The 13,637-nt window shown below is 44.9% G+C and overlaps 1 protein-coding gene across 1 annotated transcript in view; it reads left to right on the top strand.

The window, feature by feature from the left end:
- The first annotated feature begins 8,511 nt into the window (after positions 1 to 8,511).
- The window catches only part of LAMB1 (laminin subunit beta 1), a 70,235-nt gene continuing 65,109 nt past the window's right edge, over positions 8,512 to 13,637 (top strand). The window contains exons 1-4 of the mRNA XM_012746023.3: positions 8,512 to 8,615; positions 8,748 to 8,871; positions 9,894 to 10,069; positions 12,583 to 12,718. Coding sequence (XP_012601477.2) covers positions 8,835 to 8,871; positions 9,894 to 10,069; positions 12,583 to 12,718 — 349 coding nt within the window. The 5' untranslated portion in view covers positions 8,512 to 8,615; positions 8,748 to 8,834. The remainder of the gene's footprint in view (positions 8,616 to 8,747; positions 8,872 to 9,893; positions 10,070 to 12,582; positions 12,719 to 13,637) is intronic.

Raw genomic sequence — 13,637 nt, 5'->3', positions numbered from 1 at the left:
GAGAAGGAGAAGGCATTCCAGATAGAAGGAACTGTAGGAGCCAAAAAACTGGGTTTGACTTTTGCGATTGTGAGTATATCAAGGGTGGGAGGGGGAAGCTGATAGGCAGAGAATGCAGAGACAAAGAAGATTATATAGGGCCAGATTTTAAAGAGTCTGTATACAGATTAAGGCATCTGAACTTTGTACTTGTTTCACAGATAAGGAAATTGAGGCATACAGAAGTGATGTGATTCACCAGGGTTCCACTTTTTTTTTTTTTTTTTTTTTGAGACAGAATTTCGCTTATTGCCCAGGCTATAGTGAGTGCCGTGGCATCAGCCTAGCTCACAGCAACCTCTAACTCCTGGGCTCAAGCGATCCTTCTGCCTCAACCTCCCGAGTAGCTGGGACTACAGGCACGCACCACCATGCCCGGCTAATTATATATATATATATATATATATATATATATATATATATATATATTAGTTGGCCAATTAATTTCTTTTCATTTATAGTAGAGACGGGGTCTCACTCTTGCTCAGGCTGATTTCAAACTCCTGACCTCGAGCAATCTGCCCACCTCGGCCTCCCAGAGTGCTAGGATTACAGGCGTGAGCCATCACGCCTGGCCAAGGGTTCCACTTTAAGAGCTTGTGTTTAGTAAATCCATTAGTGACTATGAATAAATAGTGAATTTTAATTCCATAGACCTTTGAATTTGTATTTCAAAGAAAGAACCCAGACTTAACATTTATTGCTTACTTTCTTCAAAGTATAACAAATATTTATACTTCAGAATATATTTTTGGTTAGAATTTGTTTTTAATTATACCAGTTACAGAAAAATATTATACATCCTTTTTGTTTTTTGAAAAGGTAAGTCCAGAGTCTCCTTTAACCCCCCACCTCATATACAGTCCCTATACCCTCCCCGAAAGTACCTACTGTTACCATTTGCTATGCCTCCTTCTAGAACTTTATGATTTACATGTGTTTGTTTATATAAATATGTTTATAGAAATAGAAAATTATGTTCTTCCATCATGTTAAACTCTAACCCTCTGTATTTTACCAATAGCATATATACTTGAGATAACCCTAGTCTTCTCTACATGTAGACTATATACCATTAGTACACTACAGTGCTTGGCACATAATAGGTGCTCAAGAATTGCTCGCTAAACAATGAAAGTTATGTTGCTGATAAGACTTAAGGTAGATAGGTGGACCTGCAAGGTCAACCAAATAATGGTGACTATCCCCACCTAGATTAAAAAGTCCTTTGGGTAGATGACTGAATTGTCAGCCCTTTATTTCATGATTTCCAAATAGAAATCATTTAGTCCTAGAGTCTCACTAGACTGGAGGCTAACAGCAGCATGTCATTAGCCATTCTGCAGAGAACAAACACATCCTACAACATCTTTGCCTGGCAAACAGCCCGATATCTGAAACAGCACTAATCCTGGAGTGAGACCTAGTGCTGACTTGTTTCTGATGTGATAAAAACGCAGCACTCAGCTCTGGGTGGGCTGGCCTTCATAAATCTGATTAGCAGCCTGGGTAGCGGCAAGTGCAGCAGCTACGATGAAATAAATGCTCTCTTTCCAGAAGAGCAGGCTTTTTCTTTCAGAGGAACTGCAGTTGTAGAGTTAATTCATCTAGAAGGCCAAGGGCATTACGGTTGGGAGAGAGGCCGCAAGACCATTGCTACTTGAGAGAGAGGAGATAGCTTTTACTAGCATTTCCATCACTTCTGAAATGGGCTCATGGAAAAGATCCATGTCTTCCCAGGGTAAAAAGAATGGTTTGGGAATTAGCATCCGGTCTCAGTTCAAGCAACCAATAACAGTAGTGGAGTGTTTAACTTGCTAATTAAATCCAGTTTCCTGGATCACCCTAGGTAATAATTAATAACCCAGAACTATGAAATAGTACAATCTACTCTCTTGCTGCAAACCTATCACTTTGGGCCTCTGGTACAAATATTGCCTGAACCTTAATAGGTTCAAAATATAAGTTAAACAAGAAGCACCTTTTCATTCAACAAGTACTTCCTAAGTACCAACTATGTGTCAAGCACAGAACTAGGAACTCATGGGGTGGGGACTTCAGGGGCTCACCAGGAGCTGGACTTGACCTTTCAAATAGAGAAAGAATCTGGATTTTTTTTTTTAAAGCAGAGTTAAAGAAGACTAAAAAACATTGAAATAAAATCCTTTATTCGCCTGGCTTTTACTGAATTTCAGCATCCTTACAAAGCTGGAGTAAGTACCCTTGGCTAAAATAAAATTTTCAAAATAATCTTTAAAATACACTTTTAGGTGGATTGCTGTAAGATGAACTGAGTTTTAGTTAAGAAAAGTGTGTCTCAAATTTAATAAGTATCAACCACTGAGCGTCAGCTGTCTATTCAATTTGACATCAGTGTTTTTCAATAAATAGGGTGATTCACTCATGAGTGAAGGTAAAGATATAATATGCCAGAAAAATGAAGCTTGGGTTCATGACTAGTATTCAAGTCTTGAAGTGTTTAATTGACTATATTTAAGTTAATCCTGCTATGAATCTGATAAAAGAGCTGTCCCTAGGCTCCCTAGCCCTTTCTCAGACATGACTCTCTCTCCTACTCATTTTTAAAGAGCCAGGTTAGCAACCTGGTGCTAAAATTCATAAACAATAAATAGTGAACTGAAAAAACTTGCCCCAGTTAGGCATTCCTGTTAAATATAGATTAGAACTTTTAAAAAAAGGTTTGAAATTTATGGGCATAGATGAGTAGACATAAAATGCCACTCTATCTCCCATCAGGCCTTGAAGCTACCTTCTTGGGAGGTGAAATGCTATGAATATGCAGTCTTGCAGAAAGCCTGTAAAAGCTTGAATTAGGCTTTCTTGTGCCTATTTTAGTGACTATCTTAAAACATTCAAATATAGATCTGGATACTGTCATTTGTAACATCTTTTTCGAGACATTTAAGAATAGGCAGATGACTATTTTTAAAACGGTCTTGATAAAGACCTGCCTGCTTCTGTCAATATAAACTAGATTGTGCTGCCGTTAAAAAAAAAAAAAAAAAAAAAAAAGGCTCCCAAATGTCAGGCTAAAGACAACAAAGGTTTATATCTTTCTCATGCTACATGTCTTGAAAAATGTATTGGCTAAGGTAACATGTGCTGACTTCAGGCACAGCTGGATCAAGATACTCCATGGTCAGCTGGGTATGGTGGCTCGCGCCTGTAATCCTAACACTCTGGGAGACTGAGGTGGAAGGATCGCTTGAGATCAGGGGTTGGAGACCAGCCTGAGCAAGAGTTGAGGCCCTGTTTTTACTAAAAAATAGAAAAAACTAGTTGGGTGTGGTGGCATGTGCCTGTGGTCCCAGCTACTCGGGAGGCTGAGGCAGGAGGATCGCTTGAGCCCGGGAGTTTGAGGTTGCTGTGAGCTAGGCTGATGCCACGGCACTCACTCTAGCCTGGGCAACAGAGCAAGACTTTATCTAAATAAATAAATAAGAAAGAAAGAAGGGAAAAGAAAAGAAAAAAAAGAATAGAAACTAACTCACTCCATGGTAGTCCTCAAGGGCTCATCCTGGTTCCCTTGGTTTTGTTTTTTTGTGTGTTGGCTCCAGTCTCAAGCAGCTTCTCCCAGTTCCAGGCTGACATCACATAATTCCAAGTCCAGGGGGAAAGAGGGGGGGTTCCCTCCAGGAATTTCAACAGAAATCCCAAAGTCACCCTAACTGGAAAATTTGAGTTGCATCCTGATCTCTGAACCAATCACTGGAAAGAGGGAGATGGAGATGAAGGACAGCCTGGCGCTTATGGAGGGATCAGCCTCATGCAAATCATGTGGGCTGCAAATGTGAGACGACCAGTCCCTCTAGGAACATCCAAGTGATGTTACCAGATGAACGGAGAATGGACGTTAACACAAGCTCAAATAAGTTTCTATTAATATTATATGGGCCGAGACTTGAAATGCCTTGATTCCCTGCCAGATTCAGGCCCTGATGGTTTCCATATTATAGAGGGTAACAGTAATGACCTCTGTGTTCCCTTAACAGTTATAAAGAAAGGTTATGCAACTTCATTTATTCATCCAAGTAGATATTGAGTGTCTATAATATATTAGAAACTCTGCCACCTGATGGGAATACAAAGTCTAATAAAATACAGTCTCTGCCCTCAAAGAACTCCTGGGGGCAAGGACATTTAAACGAATCTACAATTTACTGTCCTACATATTAAAAAAGAGGTATGTACAGAGTACTGTATGACACTTGCCCTGAATTGTACTGGTCATTGAAATTATCTTTCTAGAACAATCCTGAATCTCACAGGGTACACTTAAATCTAATTTTCAAAACAGCAAAAGTCTAGCATTTTTCATAAGAACAATGTTATGTAAACAGTTTCAGGACCTAAAGATCAAAGTCTAGAATGTAATGTCCTTGTTATTTTACTGTCAATCAGGATTTAAAACAAAACCCATAAGCGGCATTCTAGAACTGTGTGAAAGTGAAGGTGACCTTGAAAATGGTTCTTGTTTTGTTTAATGAAAATAATAAATGCCTTAGGAAGACAACTGTCACACATTCTTTGAGATGGAACAGCCAACAATTTGCAATCCCATCTGTCATTCAAAATGCTTCAGAATTCTCCAGGAAAGACAGCCTTATGCTGAAACAGGTAGTGCCAGGTAAGGACAAGAGGTCTGTGTCCTCAGGCAGAGTGCAGCCCTGGACAGGCTTACAGACAAAAGACATTCATTCCTCCTAAACTCACAATATTCTTAGAAATCAGAGGAAATTGTATGAAATATAATAAGAATTTGTTCATGAGTGAAATTTAGAAGTATTCCTAAAATAAACTCAAGTCAAGTGGTGGTATTTTTCTCCTTGACTAGAAATTCATTAAGGTAGAAAGAAAGTGGGCATTTAAGACTTAATGATGTTTTTAAAGCATGGAGACTAGTCTTTATTTACTATCATCAAAGAAACATTATTGAGCACCTGCGATGTGCCTCACGTTGTACTAAACAATATTAATGCAAAAATGAATGTTACACAACACTTGTCTGTTTATTGGGGGAGATAAGGACATAAATAGTTACGGCATTATGTCATATATGCTGTAACAGGCTTTTACAAGGTGCTGGAGGAAAGGTTCACATAGAAAGTCATGTTTATTGTGAACCAGGGTGTTTTAATGTTTTATTTACATTTTGGAAAGAATGCTAGGTTTGTCCTAATAGTTGATATGCTGATTTAACCTTAAATGAGAGTCAATTAGAAATTTTTCCAGAGTTGATCTAAGAAGCCTTAAATCACCTGATTTATTCTGAGTCTAATTGTTAATTTTTCTAAGAAAAATTCCTTTTATAACTAATCATATCAAATTCCTTTGCATTTTGTGAAAATCGTAATGTCTATAAATTAAAGCAAAATTGTCATACTTTAAAAAAAAAAAGTCAGGTTTAAATAGAGTCTTCAAAGATGCATTGTAGCTCACTAAATCGACAAGGTCAAGGAGGGCCCACATAGCAGAGAGAAAGTCGAGAAGGTATAAAATGCGTCATGTAGGGGGAAAGAGCAGAGGGATGCCATTGAAAGTTTTCAAACAAGGGAATGACATGATCAAAGTTGTGTTTCTAAAAAATCCTTCTGAGAGGCTTAGACTGGAGAGGAAAGAGTCTGGAAGTAGGAAGCCCAGCCAGGGGGCTGCTGCAGGCATTCAGCCAGACACAAGGAAAGGCTGAATACCGGGACAGGGCAAGGAGGTTGGAGCAAGGGGACATGACGGCTAGTTGCTAGGAAAGTAGAAATGGCAGGACCTGGTGATAGGGGAGGAGGTGACTGTCCATGATTCCCAGGCTGGGCTGGCTTCATGGGCATGTGACTTGTGCAGTTGCACAGCCACCTCACCCCAACCCACCCCACCCGAGGAGTCCCATGCTAGATTTGGGGCATGCTATGTCATTGTCGTCACATTATTGATATAGGGGCTCTACATTTGTGTCCTGCTAATCATGCAGCCAGTCTTATTCCCAGGATTCTCTCTTGAGCTAAGGGTTGGATCATGGCGCCAATAATTGAAATGGGAAACAGAAGAAGGAACATATTTTGTTCTATGAGGGTTGGGTGGAGAGATGAACTTAGTTTTTCAAAACATGAATTTCATAAGTCATCAAAGTAGGATATTCAATGGCCTGAAATTGGATGTAAATTGGAAGGTAAATTGTACCTTCCAAGCAAGGTACAAGCCAGACATATAGACTGGGGCAGGGGCACCAAGACCAAGTGGGTGACAGTGTGTAGAGGGAAAAGAAGACACCAATGGTTAAGATATCAGAAGAGCAAGGGACATGGAAGAGGGGCAAAGTCCTGTGGGAAAATCTTGGAATTGTGTTCCTAGAAGCCAAGGAGAAGGGAGTCACAAAGACGGTGTGACCATCTGATGCTTATGCCACAAAGAGATTTAAATAAGATCACAGGAAGAAAATGTCCTTTGCATGTGGCAGTTAGTGCCGATTAGCAAAAACAACAGTGAAGATGGAAGCCATTGTGCAATGGGGTGAGGGAGAAACTGGGAGAAAGCAGAGAATGGGTGTGCAAACCATCCTTGTAGGAACCTGCACTAAGAAGTCAAGGGAGGAAAGGAAGAAAGAGGGGGTGTGTAGGATAAACGCAAGATTTGTTTTGTTTTTACTTAAGACGGGAGGAGATCTAGCAGTTTGTGAGGGCATTGGTCATAGTAGATGAGAGGAGGGGACATTTCTAGGAGTACAAAAGTACAAAAGAGAAAGATTGGAATGGGGGTAGATAAACTCACACATGGAGTGGTCAGAAGGTGAGTGTTATACACACACTCCGCCACACACACAGAGGCAAAAACAACCCCTCTAATTCTCTCAGTAGTGTTCCATTTACCGCTGAGAGTGAGGTGGGCAGGGGAGCAGGCCGGCTTTACAACAGTGCCGAAGGTGAATGACACCAACCAGAGACACAAGCAGCAAGGAGGGCTCAGCTGCGGGGAGAGCAGAGGCCAGCCTCGAGAAAGAGCAAGGGCTGAAAGACGCTTGCACTTTGTGTGGATGAAAACCTGTAATATGAAACTTTGGCCCAGGGTATTAAAAGCTCAATAAGGAGAAAAGAGATTTGCCTTTTAATATTTTCCTTTTAATTAAGCTCTGAAGACTCTCCCTTGCAACACTAGACCCTCACAGCAGCACAGGCTTTCCTCGGGGCTCTCAGGTCTGCCCAGCCAGCACGAGGACCCTAAGTTTCCGGAGAGGCAAAATCTCCCCGGGCTGCAGCAGGGCAAGTGCTGATTTGGTGAATCATTAATGCCTCATCAACACCTGGGGCTCCTGCCTCCCTCAGATGGGTGGACGGTTATAAACTCGTGGGGCAGCTTACTCTGTGGTCTAATGATTAAACGTCCCTGGGTCCTACTTCATTGCAGCTAAGTTAAAAACTGACCAGCTAGCCACTTACACCCTTCTCCCTGAGTTTGCTGGAAAACAAGCAAAGTCTCCTGACTGACCGAACTATGCTTCCTTCATTCGCCCAGAGCACAACTAAAGAAAACTCAGGCTTGGCCTCCATCCATTGCTAAGTGCAGCAGAGTTGGGCTAATTCACAGAAAGGGTGGTGGGATCCGGTCATCAACCTCTTCCAAGCCCCAGAAGATGGCGAACCCGTTTAACTGGCCAGGTCACACGCTGTGCTGTTACAGACTCTGGTTCGAGGCCTTCTCCCCACTTGTGTCCTGTGGAGAAGCGCGCTCATGAGAGAGCTCCAGCTTGGTGGCTCCACCTTCCACGGTGAAGGTGGAAAAGGGAGTCACTCACAATAGTGTCATTCGAGAAATTACCCGAATTAAAGCCATCGTCTGGATTCAGGTAGGAAGTAGATTTTTTAAAAAAACAACTAGATGGCTAATTCAATGCCGAGGCCACCTGGGTAGCAGGGACTATACGTAGGTCCTGAATAAATGTGTGAGCAAAGAATGCGCAGTGGCCAGCAGTTTCCCTCCTTGGCGGGAAGGCGTTGCACGTGTCGCGCTCATCCCAGCCTCCTTGATCCTGCGGGCCGGGAGGCGGGGTTCACTTTCTGAAGAACAAACTCGACAGGTCGACCCTCTTTCCAAAGGGTTAACCCGCCTTCCTCGAGCGCTCGGAGCGAGAGTTTGTAGCCTGGAGCACCTTTCGGTGACTCACTGCTCACGAATGTAAATGCCCGAGTCCACGGGAGGTCCCGGCCGGCCCCCCTGGCTAGCCGAAGTGAGCGCCTACCTGGGAGACCAGCCCCGGCACATCCCGCCCCGCGCGCCGCCGTCGGGACGCGCACCCGGTGGCCGACCCGCCGTCCCGCCCGGCACCTGGAGGAGCCCAGCCCCGGCAGAAACCGCGGACGCGGCCTTAAAACAAAAGAGGCGCCCCTGGGGGTGGGACCCGGACCTCACCCCCTCCCCGCCAAGTTGCGGCCGCCCGCCCCCTCGGCCCCCGCGCCCCGAGTGCGCATGAGCAGAGGCGCCTCCCTCGGTTCCTCCCAAGGCTAAACTTTCTAATTCCCTTCTTTGGGCTCGGGGGCTGCCAGGAGCGCGGAGAGCGCTCGCCTAGCCGGGTGAGGGAACAAAGTGGCTGCGCGATTTTTTCCTCTCCCCAGCCCATCCCCCGCTTCCGTGGGAGCGGCAGGAAATGAAAGGGCCCCTCTCCTCTCTCTGAACATTTGCCTTTCTTCTTTCCACCTCTCTAGAAAGGAAGACGGGAAGAAAGGGCAGGCGGCTCGGCGGGCGTCCTCTCCCCTTCCTCTGCTGCGTCCCCTTGGCTGCAGGGACCGGCCATGGGGCTGCTCCAGGTGTTCGCTTTCAGTTTCTTAGGTAATTCCGAGGAAACGGTGGGGGGAGGGAGGGTGGACTGGGGCATGGGGGATGAAAACCCCAAAGCCGCTGGCCCTTCCTTCCAGGGAGTCTGGGGGATCGGGAGAGGGACTGGTTGGAAATGACGGCCCTGGGATTAACGCCACCGCCCTTGCCTCGGCGGTGGCTGGAGACGGCGCACGCGGGGCGCCGCGGACCCGCAGCCCCAGGGCTCTGCGCCCGGAGATCTGGCTCCTGCTGGTCCCGCGGCTGCCGCTCGGAGCTTTGCACCCTCGGCTCGTTCACCCTGGGTTCCCCCATAGCGCAGGGCAGACTCCCTGGGGTGGCGGCGCTAGCCGTGGAGGGCTCCCTAAGAACATATTGCCCAGGAAAGTGCCCGAGCCGAGCGCAGGCTTCGTCCTGGGAACAGATTGGAAACATGTGGCTTTAATTAACCACCGCTGTTTGTCTCCGGATGGCACCAGAAACAGCTGGACCCAGCGCTTCCCTGGAATGGCGAAGCCTCGAAGCCACTCTAGAGCCGCAGAGACTGTCCACTGGCCCCTCGCTCGGGGAAGCGGCGTTCGCCGCGCGCGCACACAGATTTCCACGCGCACACTCGCACTCTCACACCGAGGATGCGCGGGCTGCCGCGTGCACGCGGGTTCACACGCGCGTGGGTGTGCGGCGTTTGGGGGCCGGCCTCCCTGCGCCCGGCTCCGGGCCCGTCGAAGTGGCCGGTCTGCACAGCCACCTTTTGTGGGGGGAGCCCGGGCAGATCAGAGTGGGCGCGACAATTGGTGGGTTCCCCGGGAGGGATGCTCTCGCCTGCTGAACAAACCTGATGACGTATCTGGGACTCTCCACGTCCTTCTCTTTTCTGCGTTTCTGCTCTCCTGGCTTCTCCTTGGCTTACCTCTCCATTGTGTCTTTCTGTGCATTCTGCGTTCTTCTGTCCCTGCTTGTTCCTTTTGCTCGGGCCCCACTCCCTGCCCGTGCGTGCCCTCCCTCCCCCCATACCCTGTCACCTGCCCTTCCCGCAGCCCTGTGCGGAGCCCGAGTGCGCGCTCAAGAACCGGAGTTCAGCTACGGCTGCGCCGAAGGCAGCTGCTACCCCGCCACCGGCGACCTTCTCATCGGCCGAGCGCAGAGGCTTTCGGTGACCTCGACGTGCGGGCTGCACAAGCCCGAGCCCTACTGTATCGTCAGCCACCTACAGGTGAGCGCGGAGAGCTGGGTTCAGGCTCTGCTAGCGCCTCCTCCAGTCCAGACCTAGGGGGAGGCCCAGGGGACTGCGCATCCTGCCAGCAATCCAGATAGGAAGCACAGCCAGCCGGGGAGTCCCGGGATTAGGCTGATAGCTCACCCTTTCGCCCCATCTAGTTTGCACAGTTGCATCCGCCGCCAAACACTTCCTGCAGCCACCTCCGCCGGCACGGTCAGCGTGGAAAGGCAGGGCTGCGGGCAGACCTGGCCCCTGCCTTGACTTAGGACCTCCAAAAGTTCTGATTTATAAAAATCTTTCCTGTTTGAAAATGTATATTTAAGGTGATTTATCTTCTTTATGTACTGAACAGTGACCTTGGGTTTTTCCCACATCTTTCACTTTGGTAAAGAGTATTCTAGCACTGACAGATGCCCGTAAAGAAGGTGATTCCAATCACAGAACGAACCCGTTTTTCTCTCCTCACTTGGTGCTGTTCCCATCTGCCTCCATTAGACATCAGGATCAGATGCTTTCTTTTTCAAAATGACCTGGTTGCCATGGTACCCTGATAGCGGAGGACCAAAAGGAACTTTCCAGCATATTACCTGTTTCTAAAAGTGGACCCCGATTTTAGATTTCAGAGGTCATATTTATACAAAGCCAAAACTAATTTTAAAAGAAGGCACAAAACGTAACTATGCAGAATCAGAATCCTCTTCCTTGATTTTTTTAAAAAGGAGGCCGCTCTCTCTGGTCTCCAGCAAAAGCAGAAAGTGTCAGTTTCGCATGCAGGGCAAGTTCCATGCTAATTGCTTGGCACTTGGGCCGTCCACCCACCTGTGTAACTGCCCTTCTGAAGGACAGAGTGCTGTGTGATTTGCACAGCAGATGCCTTAGAATGGAGTCCCTTTCACAAAGCAGAAAGTCGATTCTGGAGACCTGATAAATTAAACCGAAGGAATGTGGTAAAGTGGATTCCACTCATGTGTTTCCAGGTTTATACAGAGATGTCTAGACTGCTTCCTCCTGATTAGAGGCGAGACTATAATTAAACTTTTTTTTTTTTAAGTTCTGGTGATTGTTCTCCAGTCCTAGTTTCCTTGACTGCAAGTTAATGAGGCAGTCTATATTATATTTTCTAATATTAGCATTTAAATTTTACCTAAACTGTTGTGCTGACATTTACTTGAGAGGCCAGCACATCCTGTAAATGAATCACCAGATTCTGAAATCAGCTTTGACCAAAATGAGAATGGGACTACTTAAAAGCAACTGGAACCACACTCTCTGGTTTATACGATTAAGCACGAAATTGTGGCTTGCCTTTCACAGATATCAGCGCCCAAAGAAAAGGACTAGGCACACACTTTTCTCAAATATTTAGCGGGTATAAAAATGGAGGCAGGAGGCTAATTTTACCCAGGGTCCCAGTGCATCCTTAACTTTCGGTCTCTATAGTTTAGTTAGTACATCTTGCCAGTCTCTAAATCCTTTTGGGAAGAAGGTAATAACTAACATACAAATGTAAAAGTATAATCAGTTGATTTTGTGCTTATAAGAATATTACCCTTGATCAAGTGCTGTTTGGAAGGTATATGTGGGTTTCTATATATTCCAGTCTTAGCATCATTTTCAGACTTAAGGATAATCTGCATTGCAAAAAAATGTTGGTGTAGAGCAAAGCTTCATGTGGAAAAGGGAAACGCTAAGCTGTGTGGCTGATGATTTGCCATGATGGAGTGCACAGAATGTAGAGAACTCTCCTAACCCAGCAGCCCGGTGGCTGTGACTCCCTTTTTAGAAGAAAGAAAATGTGATAAATTCCAAGCTACTCTAAAACCTATAGTCTTCATTCTAGTTCATATGCATCTTGGGGTTCTTTGAATTGGCCCCATATTATAGCGGTCCTGGCATGGCAGGACAGCCTGGTAACCCACTCCTCAGAAATAACTGAGCAATTTGCAGGTTGGCCTACATGCCACCACCACTGAGTCACTGATTGGGCAGAGTAGAAACCAAGAAATCTTATTTTGTAGTTCCCAAAGCTTCTCTAAATACTTCTGCCTAATACTTGGTTTCTGCCTTATTTAGGTTTTGGTAACTCAAGCCAAAAGAATTAATTTTTTTTCTTTCATTTTCAGTTTGCTTTATGTCAGCAAAAATTCTCTAATACCTCTTCTGCATTTTACTTTAGAGTAAGCTTCTCTAGCTATTTATTGAGGTGAAGGTTTAAGCCTAGAAATTTGATTTTGATTAAATTAATAGCTTGTGGAAACAGTGCCCTCTTTTACTTTTGACCTTGCATTTGCAAGAAAGGAGCAAATTATTTTCAGGAGTATTTTAGATTCAGTAAGTTTAAAGTGAAAGAGTAATATAAGTCATTTAAGTAATTTTCACACATTTATTTTTCTTGACACTAGTAAGTTTGATTTTTGTATTGTGGGTTTGATGGGTTTTTAAATTTAAACAAAAATTTTTTTTAATGAAATTGCTTTCAAGACTCATGAAACTAACTTTGTTTTCAGGAGGACAAAAAATGCTTCATATGTAATTCCCAAGATCCTTATCATGAGACCCTCAATCCTGACAGCCATCTCATTGAAAATGTGGTTACTACATTTGCTCCAAACCGCCTTAAGATTTGGTGGCAATCTGAAAATGGTATGTGGTTGGTATGGGGACAAGTTTCACAGAGTGTGATTGGTAACCTGGATGGGGTTTACAGACTCCCGGGTGTTTGTAATTATTATTGGCTTCTCTGTACTGTAATTATGGCCCCTGACAGATATACTGCCTGGAGCACTAACTTCTCCTGGTAAAATCTGATCCTGAAGCATGCGCTTCCTGTAAGAAAGCAGTCTTTCATGCTAGACCAAAGCACTGTTTCATGGTCCTCATTCCAAGAAGGCCTATGGGGAGAATGTAGATGCTGGGGGCAATCTGGGAGGGTGTGGGAAGACCTGTACTATCTTAGGCCCTTATTCTTCCATGAAACATAACGTCTTTCATTTTCATCAACTCCAAAGGCAAGGGCAGAATCACAGCCCCTAGCACCTTCCTTCCATCTACAGAAAATCTCATGATCATAATAGTACTGAATAAGCACCACAATGTGATTTTTCAAAAACTTTGTCATCATGGATGTGATACCAGGTCAAACAGTTCCCCTAGTGTTTGTGTGAATTCATCCCTTTTTCTGTGCCATTTGGGTTTTGGTTTAATACAGTCATCAAATATGATATTACTGTGACACTAAGCCTAAATGAATTTCATATTTGTTTCAAACTTGAATGCTGAAATTTGGAGAATAAAGGTGGTGAGAGAGTGTGTTAATTGACAATGTATCATTAGATCTTTTTAAAACAAATTTGTGAGAAAGGGCCCTCAAAGAAGTGAATCTCAGCCTGGCCATAAGGAGCCTTGAACACTACTCAATCTCTTTTTTCTAGCCCTATACCTAGGGAGCCTTTGGATGCTTGCAGTCATTTACCATTCTGTAAAGAGAAGCTCCTTTAACAGACTTCCTTGTCATTGACTATTAAATTGCAAATGTTTCCTAGAAGACCCTTGGTTTCTAGGG

This window comes from Microcebus murinus, chromosome 9, assembly GCF_040939455.1.
Source record: "Microcebus murinus isolate Inina chromosome 9, M.murinus_Inina_mat1.0, whole genome shotgun sequence".
NCBI classification, from domain to species: domain Eukaryota; kingdom Metazoa; phylum Chordata; class Mammalia; order Primates; family Cheirogaleidae; genus Microcebus; species Microcebus murinus.
This window is presented reverse-complemented; position numbering and strand designations above follow the sequence as displayed.